The sequence below is a fragment of the Xenopus tropicalis genome, chromosome 5, assembly GCF_000004195.4.
Source record: "Xenopus tropicalis strain Nigerian chromosome 5, UCB_Xtro_10.0, whole genome shotgun sequence".
Lineage (NCBI taxonomy): Eukaryota > Metazoa > Chordata > Amphibia > Anura > Pipidae > Xenopus > Xenopus tropicalis.
Genome location: NC_030681.2, coordinates 119,187,575 through 119,204,228, shown reverse-complemented (window position 1 = coordinate 119,204,228; position 16,654 = coordinate 119,187,575). Strand labels below are relative to the sequence as shown.

General features: G+C 36.8%; 1 protein-coding gene across 1 annotated transcript in view; it reads left to right on the top strand.

Moving 5' to 3' along the window:
- The window catches only part of nyap2 (neuronal tyrosine-phosphorylated phosphoinositide-3-kinase adaptor 2), an 82,255-nt gene extending 69,752 nt beyond the window's left edge, over positions 1-12,503 (top strand). Inside the window, exon 7 of the mRNA XM_002937095.5 lies at positions 10,323-12,503. Coding sequence (XP_002937141.3) covers positions 10,323-10,550 — 228 coding nt within the window. The 3' untranslated portion in view covers positions 10,551-12,503. The remainder of the gene's footprint in view (positions 1-10,322) is intronic.
- The last annotated feature ends 4,151 nt before the right edge of the window (positions 12,504-16,654 follow it).

The window sequence follows — 16,654 nt, the reverse complement described above, 5'->3', positions numbered from 1 at the left end:
TTTCATTCGTTTCATTTCATAACAGCCATAAAATCTTTTGATCCAACGCTAGTTTATTTTCCTGTGTGAAATGGCAAATATAAACCAAGCAACCATTCAGATAACACACAAGGCTACATAATTCACATTGTACACATTTGTAGACAGCTTCCTAAATATACATTACCTTTAAATCTATAGTTTATAATGCATATACAGAGGTATAAATACTGTTCCTAAATATGACAGAATTGTGATGAGCCAATGTGTACTGTTTCACTTCAACCAAAAATTTGTGAAACTGCTGAAAAATTTGCGAAACGTGGCTACCACTTGACTTTTTTGTTGGTTTACACAACCACAACTTTTTTGACGTGACAGCAACTTTTTTTTGTGACTTTTTTTTTACGCGAATGCAACTTATTTGCTGTGACTGCAACTTTTTCTACATTTGGCAAATTTTTGTCACAATGAATTTTTAGGCAATGGTGAAATGTGGAATTTTGCAGTAAATCCATGTCTGAAGACAAAATTTGCTCATGACTACTAGTCAAGAAAACATTTATAGTGACTGGCTGGAGAAAAATAGGCATTCAACAAGAAATGTAGCTTTTCCAGTGAAGCGAAACAGGACAGATTCGCTCATCACTACTCAATGTCACAGGAGACGCTCTTCCAGATTTAGAAAAGGTGCAGGTTGTAGACAGCAGGAATAAATCATGTTCCCAGCCTGGCTCAGCTTCTGATCTTCTGCTTATTATTTATTTATTTTAAACAGGGAGCAGGGACAGTAATATTGATACCATAGGATGACAAGGCTGATAATCCAAGGAAGTACTATACTGTAAGAGCAAACTGCAAAAAAATTGACTGTGTACGGTACTAATCTACATTTTCATATGGGATTTTAGTACCTGAATGCACATCATGGTGGACATGATTAAAGAAAATAATATTAATCCAAAACACATAAGGCCTGATTATGTAAAGGTGGGGTCCTTTGGATTTCACTGGCCCCCCAACCTCACACACAGCATCAATAAGAAGGCCACAGAAAATCTCAGTGACTAGTTATTATTCTGTCTTTGGGCCCATCTATAGCTTGTGTCAAATGCCAGAAGGGTTGTTGTGAGATACCATAGACAGTCACTGTTTAATTGGCTGGTGGGGGACTGTTTGGCCCAGGGTACTTGAAATGCCAGGGCCTACATCAAATCCCAGTCTGTTGGTAGTTTTACCTACCAGAACCTTATATAACAAGAAAAGGTGGTAAGCAGAAACGGCGGCTTTATGTTAGGTAAAAAAAATAGAGTTGTTGAAAGTGGTAAGCCAGAGAGAATAATGGCTTCAAATGTTGCTTTGCAAGTCACAACTTTTTATAGGTCACTTCTTTACAACTTAGGTAACCTTTGCAAAAGGCATGAGGTGCAAAAAGTTACATAGTTACATAGTTACATAGGGTTGAAAAAAGACCAGTGTCCATCAAGTTCAACCCATCCAAGTAAACCCAGCACACCTAACCCACACTAACCAATCTATACACTCACATACATAAACTATAAATACAACCACTAGTACTAACTGTAGATATTAGTATCACAATAGCCTTGGATATTCTGATTCTGAGTTCCTAGTAAGAATCGTATAGGTTAAAAAGTAACCCACCAAAAGAATCCAATTGGTTAAAGCTAGCCAAAGATGTTCTGTGGGGACAGCATTAACATCATGGCATAGTAACTTGAACTGCAGGGTCATCTTTTGCTCTGTATACCTTATGTTTTTACACAGAATAGTTGATGTTACAGTTCTGTACTTTTTTATGTGACATTTCTATATTATTTAATATGCCCCCAATCTCACCTGCCTTGGGTTGTCTTTCAGGAGACATCTTTGGGGGTTTTAGGATGGTCCAGACTGGCATCTGTGGCTTCTGGCAAATGCCAGAGGGGCTGCTGTAAGATGCCAGAGACACTATTTATTGGACTGATGTAGGCCATTTGGGACACTGTATATTTGTAATACCAAGGCCTATTTTGAATACAAGTCTGGACCTGGACATCCTGGGTATTCCTTCAGAACCTACCCATCATCTGTGAGAAATGTCTGTCTTCCATCCCAAACTCCTAGTAAACCTTCTGTAAAATCTTCTCCCTCTTTCCATTTTGTGTCATATGAAGACTGTGTCGATCTTTGTTTCTTTTTCACCCGATAAAACATTTTATCACTTTAGTAGATATACAGTAAATATTGAATCAACAGCAGCTTCTCTTGACAATACCACAATACCACAGTTTTAATGTATTTGAACTTCCAACCTTGCACTTAAGAAGAGTTCACCCCCCCCCCCCATTTGTTTTACTCAGACTGGGTTGGCAGCACCAATTAACGCCAGTCCATTCATATTAAAGCATCACACTGACTTTCTAAAATGCCAGATAAGCTTAGACATTAAATCAGTGAAATTAAGCTACACAGCAGCCCATGGGTTCCCCACTGGTCAGATTGTATTTTTAATCATTAGGTCTTATGAATGATATGCAGGGATTTAATATTTGCATAATGATGCAATATAGATACAGTTCTAAATACAATGAGGTGTTTCTATCAAAAGGAATATTATATCCTTTCTAGGCTAGTGAGATTGTGTGCCCTCCCAAGCAAAGAAACCAATAGTTTACAATTTGACATTAATATCTATAAGCAAAGATAATGTCTGGACTCATATCTTGAGAGTCAGCAATTCGTTTCAAACCAAAGTAGAGATTCAAATTTAAATTTGTTTAAATCTCTCAATATTACTTCCTCAAGGATAGCCATACACAGTCACACAACATTTTTGTGTCATAGAACACACATATATATATATAAAGGTCCCGGGTGAGGACCAAAACGTTGATCTAAATAAAATAAGTATTTGTTTTTGATTAAATTTTCCTGGTGTGCATCAGCATTTTTTACATATTTAAATTGTTTTTCTGATTTGCACCCAGGTTGTAATCCCTATAAGTGTGTGCCTCAGCCTTTTAATATATATATATCCTGATGACGATCCCTTGGGGATCGAAACACGTAGAGATGATGTCCGAATAAAGGACTTTTTTCCACTGATTCCTGTGCCGTTTGTGCTCTCTTTGGATTCGATGTATGTTTTTGGGTCAGCACCCGGCCATTATCTATATGAGTGGTGAGTGCCGACATTTGGAAGATTATATATACCGGTATATATATAAAGTCCAGATTGGGGAGCACACGATAAACATATAGCAATACCTAGGTGCCAGAGCTTGTGGTAAAATATTAACAAGAGCAGAAAATGATGCCACTCATAGGGTTTGCACTACAAAGGCAGAAATGAAAAGAACTTCTCAGATGCAAATGGTGAGATTTATTGATTCCAATGTTTCAGTCCTGTACTGGGACTTTGGTCAGTGAATACAAGACAGCGTACATAACAGCGTTTTAATGGCGTGTTTTGGAGCCAAAAAGTGTATTTAAAACGCTGGTATGTACGCTGTCTTGTATTCCCTGACCAAAGTCCCAGTACAGGACTGAAACATTGGAATCAATAAATCTCACCATTTGCATCTGAGAAGTTCTTTTCATTTTTGCCTTTGTTGTTGTGAAAACCCTATGAGTGCAGTTCTGCTCTTCTTATATATATGCCAATTTACAGCTACAAAATTACTCTTGCATACTGTAATGGATAATTGCTAAAGGCAAAATCCATTTTATAATTGGGGATGTTTTGGCAATATACATTAAAGGGGTAGTATATCCCTGAGTTCAAAATTGGTTCAATGAACAAGGCATATGATGAACATTCTTTTATCTATGTCTATGAAGATTCTCATTCATCCAGGTCATGATATACAGTATCTAGTAGAATTAAGTCTAAAACAACTGGACTTTTTTGAGTTTTTCTTGAAAACATTTCACCACTCATCTGAGTGGCTTCTTCAGTTCAAATGACTGGTAGGGAATTCCCCGGTATTTAAACTCTTGATGGTAGTACAGTCACAGACATCCAATCACAATGGTTCCATTGAACTTGTTCAGTTAGGTGTTAGCTGAAACTGACAGGTGTAAGAAGGTATGATACAATCACAATGGTACCATGATTCTCTTTTACCTATTGTTTTAATCATTAAAAATTATGTTGTTTTTTTTTTTTTAGCTTAACAGGACAATTGAAGCTTCTCCATGTATGGCATTTGTGAGTTAGACAATAAGATTACCAGTATACAACCCAATCGCTTCACCCTTTGATGTGACTTTGTTTTGTAAGCAGAAGCCTATTATGCAGGGAATTTACAAGGACCAAACATGGAGTAGCTTCAGTTTCCCAATTTGCCCTGTTTAGCTCAAGAAATAACAAAAACCATAGATTTTTCATGATTAAAGCAATAGGCAAAATATATGTTGAGCACAATTGTACATTGTACATTTTCAGTGATTTTAAAGTGTGCAACTGTAATTGCAATTGAAAGAGGTTTGTTGAACATAATGCATTCACCTGCATTTGGTGCTTGCATGCATCTGTGCCAGTATGGGCCTGTGAAAAAGAATGGAGAACTCTAAAGGCAGGGGAAGGCAGGGCAAAATACCATGTGTATGAGCCCTAAAGGTTTAACATCTCATAACAGTAATGATCCAGGCCTTTGTAGTTGTCACAGGAGCTCCCCATCTTGGATTTTGTTAAAAGTGATAATGCCACTCAATGCTCAATGGACTCTGGGCATCTGAATCAAAGCTTAGGGGTTGTCACCAATTATCAAGAAGAAACCGAGATTAAATTCAGATTCTATTTACATTGGTTTCGGAGCTGCCATGTAATGATAATCTAAACTAATTACTAATCAACCTTGCATTGTCATGTTTACATGCGATATATACAGTATATTGTGAGTGGGTCCCTAAGCTAACTAGCACAGAACATGTGCAGTAAATCCACAGAAAAGAAGATGCGGAACTACTGGGGGTATTTCTGGAGACACATATGTTCACGGGCTGTAGTTGCCTTGGGCTGGTACAGAAGCCCAAACCCTAATGTGCAGCATTCCTACCCTACTTCATTGTTAAGCTTTAGTTTACCATTAAAACTAAGGCAACACCATAACAGACAATGCAAATTGTTCCAGTTAAAGTACCATATTTTGTTAGTGGGCTGCCTATGACACACAGAAAAGAGTAGGGTTCATTTACAACTACTAGAACAGTTGTGTTCAGTTGCACATGTAGTTGTGTGTAAAATACCTTTCATTGAAGGCACTTGTGTCAAAATGTGCTCCTTGTGCTTCCATAAATTTGCACTCGCAGCCGCTGCTTAATGTTCCAATTTTATCACTTTTGTGCCTGTTGATGTCCCAGACCAGGCAGTAGCTCCAGGGTTCACTCAGTGCCCTTAGCTCACACACCAAACAACCGGCAACCTGACTTTGAAATTGCATTTGATTTTGAAACAAATTGCAAAAATTTTGATCCATCGGCTGCAATTGCATGAGGCGCAACTGTATGAAAAAATGCAGTTTGTGTTCGCTACAACCTGCTGACGTAAATGAGCCCTAGTATCTTTAAAGAGCCATCTGTGTTTGCAAAATACGTTCTTCTGTGTATCAAAGGCAGTGAGCTTTCTTTAACATAATCAAAATAATAATGTTTCCCTGAGATGATTGGAAAGACCAAAGCAATTTTCTGACATTCCCCTTGAAATAAACTGATGATAATGTCCAATTAATCTTGAGACAATAGCCAAATTTTTCCCAGAATGTTTTTTTATTCCAGTGAGCTATATCTATATGATTACCTGTTACTAACTGTATATAGCACCATATTTACACCATATTTAGCACCATATTTACTGAGCACTTTGCAGAGATTGTTTATGAATCACATGATCCCTGCCCCAGTGGAGCTTGCAGTCTAAAGTTCATATCCCATTCACATTCAAGTCTCAGTTTTACTTGAATCCAATTAACCTGTCTATGTTTTTGGAGTGTGGGAACAAACCAGAGAACCCAGAGATATCCAGTCCAGACCTGGGGTAACATACAAACTCCTTGCTAAATAGCAGCCCTTGGAAATTTATTTTGTCTCTAGTAAGATTTTACGCAATAAAAATGTATGTTTTATGTACTTATTTGAGGACTTTATAGATTTTAAGTCATGCAATGTTAGATTTATCTCAAATCTGAGTTTGCAAATTTAGGTTTGTAATTATTAATGTATATGGCCAAGTCTGTCGTGGAGTGGAGGATATTGATTCCTTGGTATTTCAAATCCAAAAACTATGGATTGGGTTCATCCATAATTACCATTAGAACAGAACCTTAACACATCTCTCCATGAATTCACATTTTTTAAGAATATCTATATGCCTGTTAATATACATAAATATATTTTTTCAAAGTCTAAATGTGACTTTGAATTTGGAAGCGAAGGTTTACTTAAAGAATAAGAATCTTCTATTCATCTGAAAGTTAATGTCAAAAAGTAAATGTCTTCTCAAAATATTCTGTCTACTCTGTGACAGCTTCTTTATTGCCTGGTGGAGTATAAATCCAAGAGAACAAATGATACAGTGTTAGACTTTAGGCTGAGTGACACAGCCATTTATCAGACTGAAGATTTCAGGTATGGGAATAGCACATTGAGTGGAGTTCAAATCCCTGTTATTATGGGATGACAAAGGAAATATGTCATATAAATGAAAACCTCAGATTTAGGAAATCTAGGATCTACTTTATACCCCCCCCCCCCACGGAGAGGAAGGAGAAATAGGTTTCAGGGCTTAAAAAGGCTTTAAACAACTTTTGAGACATTTGACTTTTTTACCAACCACAGCGCTCCAAATCCAAAACTTAGTTAAAGGAAAGAGAAACCACCCTCCTTTGGACATAATCGTATTTAGTTGGGGTGCATAAAATAAAGTCTGAACTTTCAAAGACTGATGAGCGATTCTGTCCCATTTCCCTTCGCCAAAAAAATTGCAAAACTGCTGAAAAATTTGTGAAACAGTGAAAAATGTACTAAATTCGACTACTGCATGATTTTTTTGACGTGCGTGAATGTTTCTCATTCAACTGCCACTTTTTTGACGCAACCGTGATTTTTTTCTTCACTCTGCGTATTTTTGCCAATTTTTTTCTACAGTTTCACAAAAAAATCGCAAACGCTGAATTTTCCTGCAAATCCAGGCTTGGCGAAAAAATTCACTCACTGCTTCTAAAATAAAAAAAAAAAATAGAAATGTATTTTTTAAGACAGACATGCCTGATTCCTCAGCTTGAAATGATCCATGTTACTCATTAGAAGCATTTCCCAACCACCCTAGGGCACACAATGTAATGCAACCCCTCTCTCACCTTGTTCCATTGTGAAGTGATGGATTCTGGAACTTGAAGCAGGGTTTGCCCTGCACTGTGTGCCTAAGGGATGGAGTGGGAAAAAGTTCTCCTATAGACTGATTTTCTTAACATGCCCTCATTGGATGCTTATAGTTCCCAGTAGTGATGAGCGAATCTGTCCTGTTTTGCTTCACCATAAAATTAGCGAAACGGCGAAAATTAGCGAAATGCATTTGGCGCGTGATTTTTTTTTCGCCCGCACTTTTCTGATGCGAGAGTCAGAAATGTTTGACATGACCGCGCTGTTTTTTACGTGACAGTTCCTTTTTTGACGCAACCGTGTTCTTTTTTACGAGACCGCACCCAATTTGATGCGACCGCACCCTTTTTGACTCACCCGCGCCCAATCTGACGTGACCACAGGCTTTTTGCCACGGCCGTGTCCAATTTGCCGCGATCGCCCAAAAGTTTCACGAAACAATTCGCCAATGGCAAAATGCGGAAATTCGCTGCGAATCCATGCCTGGTGAAAAAATTCGCTCATCGCTAGTTTCCAGTTATATTTTTACTTAGGGGTTTATATTCACATAATCACAGGGGGAGCCAATATTACAGGTACCGGTGGGCCATATATTTAACTGTTCTTGTGGAAAAGGGTGTGTCTGTGTGGGGCAGATGCTCCAAATAAAAAGGCAACATACCTCTTTTTGTAGCATGAGTACAATGAATAGGACTTGTCCTAAACATGCTTTTTGCCTATTGTTTTAATTACAAAAAAATCTATGGTTTTTCTTACTTCTTGAGCTAAACGGGCAAACTGGAGCTACTACATGTTTGGTCCCTGTGAGCTAGATAATTAGATTACCAATGCACCCATGCACACATAAACAGAAGTACATTATGCAGGTTGGGATTATTTAAACTTTGTCAATCTTATTATCTGCCTCACAAGAACCACATAGCAGTAGCTTCAGTTTTCATGTTTGCCCTAAAATAACAAAAAACAATTGTTTGTGGTTAGAAGATTAGGTAAAAAGTAAGCCCTACTCATTGAACTAAGGCTGAGGAAGGGGGTATCCTGCCCCTTTAAGCCTGTTATTACTGTATAAAAAGAAGACATTTTGATGTGACACTACCTACACATTCAAATACCAAAAATTCTCAATATACACAACTTTATTTATTATTACACTTACCTGGATGGAATGCCATAAACTGAAGCAACTGTAAATGGCTTAAATGCAGAGTACAGGGTGGCTGCTATTGCCTCCTTCTGTAAACTAAGTGGCGTATGTGTTTGACATGTCAGCGGAATATGTAGGCAAACTATACAATACAAAATAATTGTTCTGAGAAACAAATTTATCAGAAGAGTGTCCTAAATAAACTGAATTTCAAACAGCTATTAACACTGATAGTCAAAATAAGATTTCTCTCAGCCTGTCACACTTATCACAAACACAATGATTTCCATTGAAATGTTGTCAGTTACTGCAGCAAGAGAATTGAAAATCTGAGAAATGCACAAATGACTCTATTTATAAAGCAGAGAAGTGGTAACATTTACTACTTGAACACACACCTCTGTCAGTGTTTGTATTTTCTACTTATTAAACCTCCGAGTTTCAGAAGCAGTTTGCGAGATGTCAAAGTAACTGTTACAGAACCTGTAAAGCCTACATTTCCTACATTGTATATAAGTAGGGCATGTCTCCCCCACACAAAGGCATTATTTGTATTGCATATATACCATCCATTGCCAGCACCATCACATTTTCCTAAAACAAATAGCAGCTTTCACCTGGTGGCCATTTTCCCTCTGACACATTATCAATGACATTAATATCAGCAAACAACACATGTGCACTGTAAAGTTCATGCAATCAATAATGCAGGCTTACACAGGCAGAACTTATGTTAATAAAAAAATTCTCCTTTGATTGAGCACTATAATGGTTAAGATGAACTCAGGAGAGGAGGTTGGGAGTAAAAAAATAGGAGTAGACAGCTAAAGCAGAGTTTCTATGGGAACCAACAATGCCATCTCTTTATTGCCTGACAGATTGAAGGGCATGTTTAGTAACCTGAGTTGAGAAGAACTGGGCATGCCCAGTAGCCAACAGCCAAACTAAATTCCTGATGAAGAAGGCCAAGTGAGTTAGCGGAGGAGAAGTAAATCTAAGTAATGGTAGCAGTGGCATAACTATAGGTGCAGCAGAGCTATTTTGGGGCACTATGAAAGACAGGGGCTCAGGGAAGACCCATGTTTCCCTCCTGCTTGCCTTTCCACCTCCCAGTGTATACATGAGGGGGGAAGAGCGGAGGTGGCTTGGAATTTTATTTTGCACTGGACCCCATCAAATTATGGATGAATCATGTCACTGAAAATCCATTATTTTAATAGAATTATAATGAATACTGAAGAATTAATTTGCTCCGCAAATTCTAAATCATTGCATATGTTACTGAATTTCACCAGGGCAAAGTAATGTCACCATTATTCTAGCTTGTTAAGAGGGAAAAAAAAGATCAGAATGCTATCTGGGCAGGAAGCTAGTATGTTATTAGATAAATATACATATAGAGTATTAAGTATACATATGTAATACCTAAATAAAAACTTAAATACTCCTCACTGTGGTCCATTTCAGTCCATAGTGTATAATAAAATGAAGTCTGCTGGGACACTGCATTATAGGTGATTTGTTCCAAGCCTCCTGATTTGATTGATTTGAAGCTGTAATCTAATTGTTTAAGGCACAATAAACAAAGCATACCAATTATTAGAATTTTTGTAGTTTTCAAAATATATTCATTTATCCATACAAAAACACAAGAAGGTTTCAGCAACATGGGTTAATGCCAGTGCATCTGTTCTATAAACCTCACATTTGTCATTCACCTATAGAGCACAATAAGGAACCTCTGTATTATGAAAACAGAAGTGTCTACAAGATGACAGATAATGAAATGATGTTTCCGTGTAACTCTGTTTGACAGATGGCACCTATGCAGTGGCTTTGTGGTGACAACACCATGATGGAAATGATTGAGAAAAAACGTACTCTGTGCAAAGAGATTAAATCGAGACAAAAAACTGAGAAGGGTCTGTGTAAACAAGAAAGCATGCCTATCCTACCAAGCTGGAAAAAGAGCAATGGAGCCAAGAAATACAGCCCTCCTCCTTATTCCCAACAGCAAACTGTGTTTTGGGACACTGCCATATGATGCAAGCCTAGAGAACTACCCGCGGTACCAAGGTTTGAATTGCACAGGTAGCAATGCTGATCTAGTAATTGGTGACTGTTTAGGGTACTAGATTTCCTTGTGCTCTGAGATGTTGCTTGCCTCCTGCTAATCAAAGAAGATCTACCTGCTTCAAGTCACAAATATTTATCATTTTTTTTGAGTACATATATAAAAGAGAATATTTAATGTAAATAATTAATTTATGACTTTAAAAAGTAAACACATTGTTATAAATGCTATAAATAACAATTTTGATATTTTGTGTAATGTAATTATGCTTTAATACCCAAGTCATTCTTTATTGTTTCCTTGGACAATGCTTTGGAAATTTTTCTACTGAAGCATGAGTTCTCCTTATATTTATACAACGTATTAGCTACTGAAACAGCAAAAATGAGAGGAAATATTTATGTACGACAAAAGAAACTGGAACGTCTTTTACTGTATTGTGTTCTAGATTTTCATTTTTGGGAAACAGTACAAAAGAGTATGCTACCTACCTGGTGTCATCTATGTATCTTTAAAATAGCTCCTCGTGTCTGTTATTTGCTTGTATACCGTGGGTTAGAAGTATAAAGCAGACAATGAACCCGTTATTATTTATGCTATCAGGAGACCATAGTTCACTGTGATGAAAATTAACATTGTACACACTGACATGCGGAAATAACGTTATCTAATGAGTGCACAAGGGTGGCAAGGCACATTAGGTTCATATGAAAAGATGCAGAAGAAGTTGCTTCATTGGATGGCAGTAATGCTAAATGGAAAACTAATTCACAGCTGGGGGCTGGATGGTAAAACCTATTTTTGGGTCACCTGCCTGGGGAATCCATGCCTAAGCTTTGCCGAAATTGCAACAGGGCAGGATTAAAAGTGTTTTTAATTTTAATATAAGGACTTCTGTAATTTTGAATTTGGCTATATTAGGACAGGCATACATGCCTTAGGACTTCTGTATTGACCTCTTTTTATAAGCCTTTTCTCTGCATACCGAGAGCAAATTAATAACATAAATTGCACATTCTGGTCAGTGCATTAAAAAAAGCACAAAAACTCTACCATACCCACAATTCAACACCCAGCCTTTATATTGCAGAATTAGAAGTAATGATCTGCAGCATGTTTAGTCTCACACCTCCATTATAATAGGAATTAACCGTATCTGTTGTGCCACAGAAACTATGACAAATGTTAGGGGTCCTGTAATTAAAGGCACTACATTTGCCCAGTAGACATAACCCATAGCCACTAATAAGATATTTGCTTTTAAACAGGTAACCAGTTAATGCTACCAGCTATGGGTTCCTGCACATGGGCAAGTGTAGTGCCTTTTATTACATAACCCCCTTAAAGTTGATAGCAAATGTATTAATAGGAAAAGCTTTTCTTCCCAATTTTGCCTGGGTACCACTTGTTGCTTAGGTTCTTTTTCAACCTTCCTGCATTTCATCAACATGAGATCAAGGCAAAGCAAAGCAAGTATAAAACTGGATAAAATAGCTATAAATAACTAGACTTTGTTGTTGAACATGTGACAAGTCCCATATGCAACAGTAGCATTTCCACCATAGCCCTGTTTTAATTGCCATGCCTGAGCATTTCCAGTACCTTAAGAAACAAACATCACATACTTAACATCAACATGTGTGCCATGTATATTTTCATGAGATCACTCACATGTATTTCCCCCTGCACTATGTATAATTTTAGTACATTTAGCCCATTGCATATTTAGTTTAATTCCCAGGCTGCATTCAGATCTATTTTAAATGAGGTTAGTAGTCCCAGCATGAATTTTATCCTTGTTTTTAAGTTGCATAGCACAGGGGAGAAAGCTTAATGTACAGTAACATCAACAAAATAAAATGTAAGTCATTAATATATAATGTACTGGTGCCCTACACTGGTAAAAGTTGTGTGTCTGAGACTCTTATAGCTCATATAAACAAAGCTGCTGTATAGCCATGGAGGTAACTATTCAAATTGAAATATGGCTAAATAGCACAGGCTACATAGCAGATAACACAAGCTCTGTAAAACACTATTGTATTCTACAGAGATCTGCTATATAACCAGTACCTTTCCTCCTTTTTCCCACCTTGAATGGCTGCTGCCATAGCTACACAGCAGCTTATTTATATAAACTATAGCAGTCTTTCTATACCAAGCACACTACTTTTACCAGTTCAGGGCAAAAAAAATAATTACTTTAAAATACTTTTATTTTTTTGGTGTTACTATTTCTTTACATTGAATTCCCAGTCATCATATTTAGCTTTATTTCACATTTATTTAAGCACAAATAGACTTATATCCCCTTTAGTTCTCCTTTATTTAGGCACAAATAGACTTATATCCCGGTCTATGGAGTTCCCTAATATCTGCTTTTATAATTTCTCTAAAATTTGATCAAGATGTTATTGTCCAAGGCATTTGGCAAGCAGGGAACCTGATTGGATAAAACAAGCAAGACCACAACAATCCAATTCAGTAATATGTGTCTCCCCACCTTTTCCAGAGCAACAGATACAAGCAACCCTCCAGCGACTGACTGGTGGCATGTAGTATAAAGATTATTATTCTGCTGTTGGAAGGAATCTTATGCAAAGATAAAATAGTCCCTTTCTTTTATGAACAGTATTGGATAGTACACATTTAATATTTATGCTTAGCTGAAGATCTACTATTGCTTGAAGTTATCTGGGTTCATTGTTTGGGGAAAATTATACCCTGTAAAATATTTATTATGACCAAAAGATGAGTAAGGACAGCCTTTCAGAGGCCCAATTTTAAAGATACTCTGGACACAGGTAGATGAACGTACAGTTGCACCAAAAATTATTGTGAACTTTTAAAAGAGACAATGCAAATAGAAAGTACAATAAAAATAGGGTATAGTCATTGCTCTGTTATAATGGGATTCTTGGTGGATTCTGTAAAGTCAATGGTTTGACATATTTATACAGTAGCTTGGGTCTTTTATTTACATTTGGAAACTATCACCTGTTCCTTAATGTCTACAAATTGATGGTCACATGATGTTGACCTTGATGCAGTTCTATAAGGAAGCAATACTTGTCATAGTTGACCAAGAGGTTGTTATTCATTACATTTCCTTCATAATAGAGTGGTTGACACTGTGTATGTTTAAAAGGGAAAATTAAAGGACCATCAAGACATTTAATCTGCATATTTACCACACTTTATGGCATATATATGTCTTACATGCTTAATTATCATATACTCTTGTTATGGGGTTATAAAAGTCCCAAAGTTTGCAGTGCTGTTTGAAAGCAAACATGAGATTGTTTCTATAGGTTACTAGACCTAATGAAAACATTGCAGTTTTTATTTTATTGCCCAGATAGGTTCCTATGTAAGTATTTTAAGTTTGAATCAAAAATGTTACAGTATTAATATAAGCCAAGGACAAGGAGAAAGGACATTGGAATTGGCCTGATCCTACATAACAGGCTTACTGATAAGCAGGGGGCCCAGGCAAACCATGGTATATTTTTAAAATGCAACCTTTAAATGCCAAAATCTGAAAATATTACCCAAAAAATCCCCATTCCACTTAATAACATAAAATAATAACTTATCATTTATCTTATATATGTACTATGGCTTTGTTGAAGCTTCTAGTACTAAAGACAAAGCTAGCATTCCATTCACTGCATAAAAAAGTTAGAAAGAAGCCAGCGTTGAAAGACAGAGGCAACAATTATATGGATAATAGGTATGTACATATTAAAGAAATGTAAACCATTAAGTAGAGTTCATAAGGAAAACTTTTATCTTTTGTATGCATTTTTATAGTTAGTGACCATAAGTTTTACAGTGAATTTTCTTATTATACTAGAGAAATTGGCATTTTTTTACATTGTATCTATTTTTCTGTACATAAATTGGGTTTAGAGCTAAGTGTAAGGTATGAACCATGTTTTAAATGCAGATTCTTTCCAACATAATGATTTTTTTTCCAAAATGGCAGAATTTGGGGCTTTTTAAATACATATTGACTGACACATAGACATGGCAAGTGCAATATAGGTGCTGATTCTCCTGGTAAAATGTACCTTAAATGTGACTTTTTATAACCAGGGGTATATTATTTATGGTAATATTAAAATTAACCTGAGTCATGTGGCACCAGTAACCTCACTAAACATTAATTATAACTGAAGGCATCACTAAAACCACTTGTAAGGACTTATTTTGCAGATTATTTATGGCGCATGAATCTAGGGGCCCAGTTCGATCCACAATGAATCTACCCCTGTATATAATAAAGCATTTTGTTTGTTAAAATTTCTCATGCCAAATGTCCCTCCATAGAGTCCCATGATTTGTTTTGCTTTATAGTCAGCAGGAATCCGCAGAGGCAAGGTATTTGTTCATGATGGTGATGATGATGATGAAGGGTCCAATTTACATCACCAGGGACAATTAACAGTACAAAACAGTTCAGTGAAATATCTTATTATAAACATGTAGGTTTAAATGTTTTATTTGATGTTACATATCATTTGATTCAAAGGTGTGGCACATCTATTACATTTAAAGCTAACACACCCTCTATGATTTCTGCTGCCTTCAGACCTGAAAAGGTGTTTGAAATGTTTTAGGCTGTCTCAAGACACTATGGACAAAATATGTCAAAATGCTGTAGCTACTATGCCCAAATCGTGGCCTAAAATTTTCAAATTGTAAATACGGTTGTAAGAAATAATGAACATCCCATTCTGTTAGTTGGTCCCTCAACTCTCCAGCACCTTTTCAGACAACTCCCAGCATCCTCAGCAGTCTGATGTCTGAGTGACAGAAAATGCATGTAAATCGATTTTGAGAAGCTACTGGCTTACCATGTTGTATCGTGGCCAAGCAGTGGTCTATTAATTCACCGAGCATGATGTTAACAATGGTCCCCTCTGGTAAGCTGTTTTGCCACCCAACTGTCCTACTCCATACCTTGGACAAACTTTGTATACTTACCCATCTATCCTAACCCTAATTAGGAAGAATGGTCAGGTACAAAAAAAATCACACACATTTAGGGGCCCACCAACATAAAGCTTTGCACTAGTACATAGAAAGGGATATTTAGAAAATGGGGGAGACGTTTTTTGCAGTACTAACTACATTCAGCATGCAGTCACCTAAAATAACACCAAAAACAACAAGTTTTACCCACACTAACACCATTTTTGGTTAATAAAATCGATAAGGACACATTGGTCCGTGTGTTTAGCCAGGAAAAAAGTACAGTATTATCGTATGTCAAGGGGAATTTTAAAAAGGAACAATCTACATTCTGATGGTGCCTGAATTCAGACTATGCAAGAATATGGGTGCTGTTTGATTTGTTTACTTGAATCATTCTTCATCAGAAATTAGGTTTTCTATCCAGCTGCCCAGAGAACATTAATTAACCAGACATTTAAGACAAAGCATACAATACAAGGAAGGTTACCCAAAGCCCCACTTCACTAATTGTTTAGGGTTTACACAGAAATTGTTACCAATAATACCATAAAGCAGATGTTTCTTTGCAGGCTACACTAATAATTATTTTTCTGTTGCCTTCTGTGGGTTCCTAGAGATTGGAAATAAATTGTCTCATGGTTCTCTGCTAAACTGAACACTGTAGTAAAGTATTTAAATGCAACCTTGAATACATAATGCAGTAAATTGTAAATAATCCATTGGACTGAAGAAAGGGCCTTAACCAGAAAAAATATGAAAATCAATTTACATTACTGACGTGTACAAGGATAGTGACTACAGGAGAGTGAAATTGCCCTGGCAGAGTTGTAAATAATTGATTTCACATGTCAAAATCTTTCCTATTCAAAGTCATCATGACTTTCCTTCTCATTGCAGATGTGTGAACAATGATGCCATTACGCCTGCTCACTTTCTTGTCTGTTTAATCAGACACACTGACGTGTTTGGAAATCTACTTACTGTAGGGAATCCTCCATAAGATACATCATGTTGGTGAAATTCTGTGCTCTCCCACAAGGCATATATACTGTAAATAAGGAGGGCAATACCTAGTTCCCTTGATTTGACTCTTT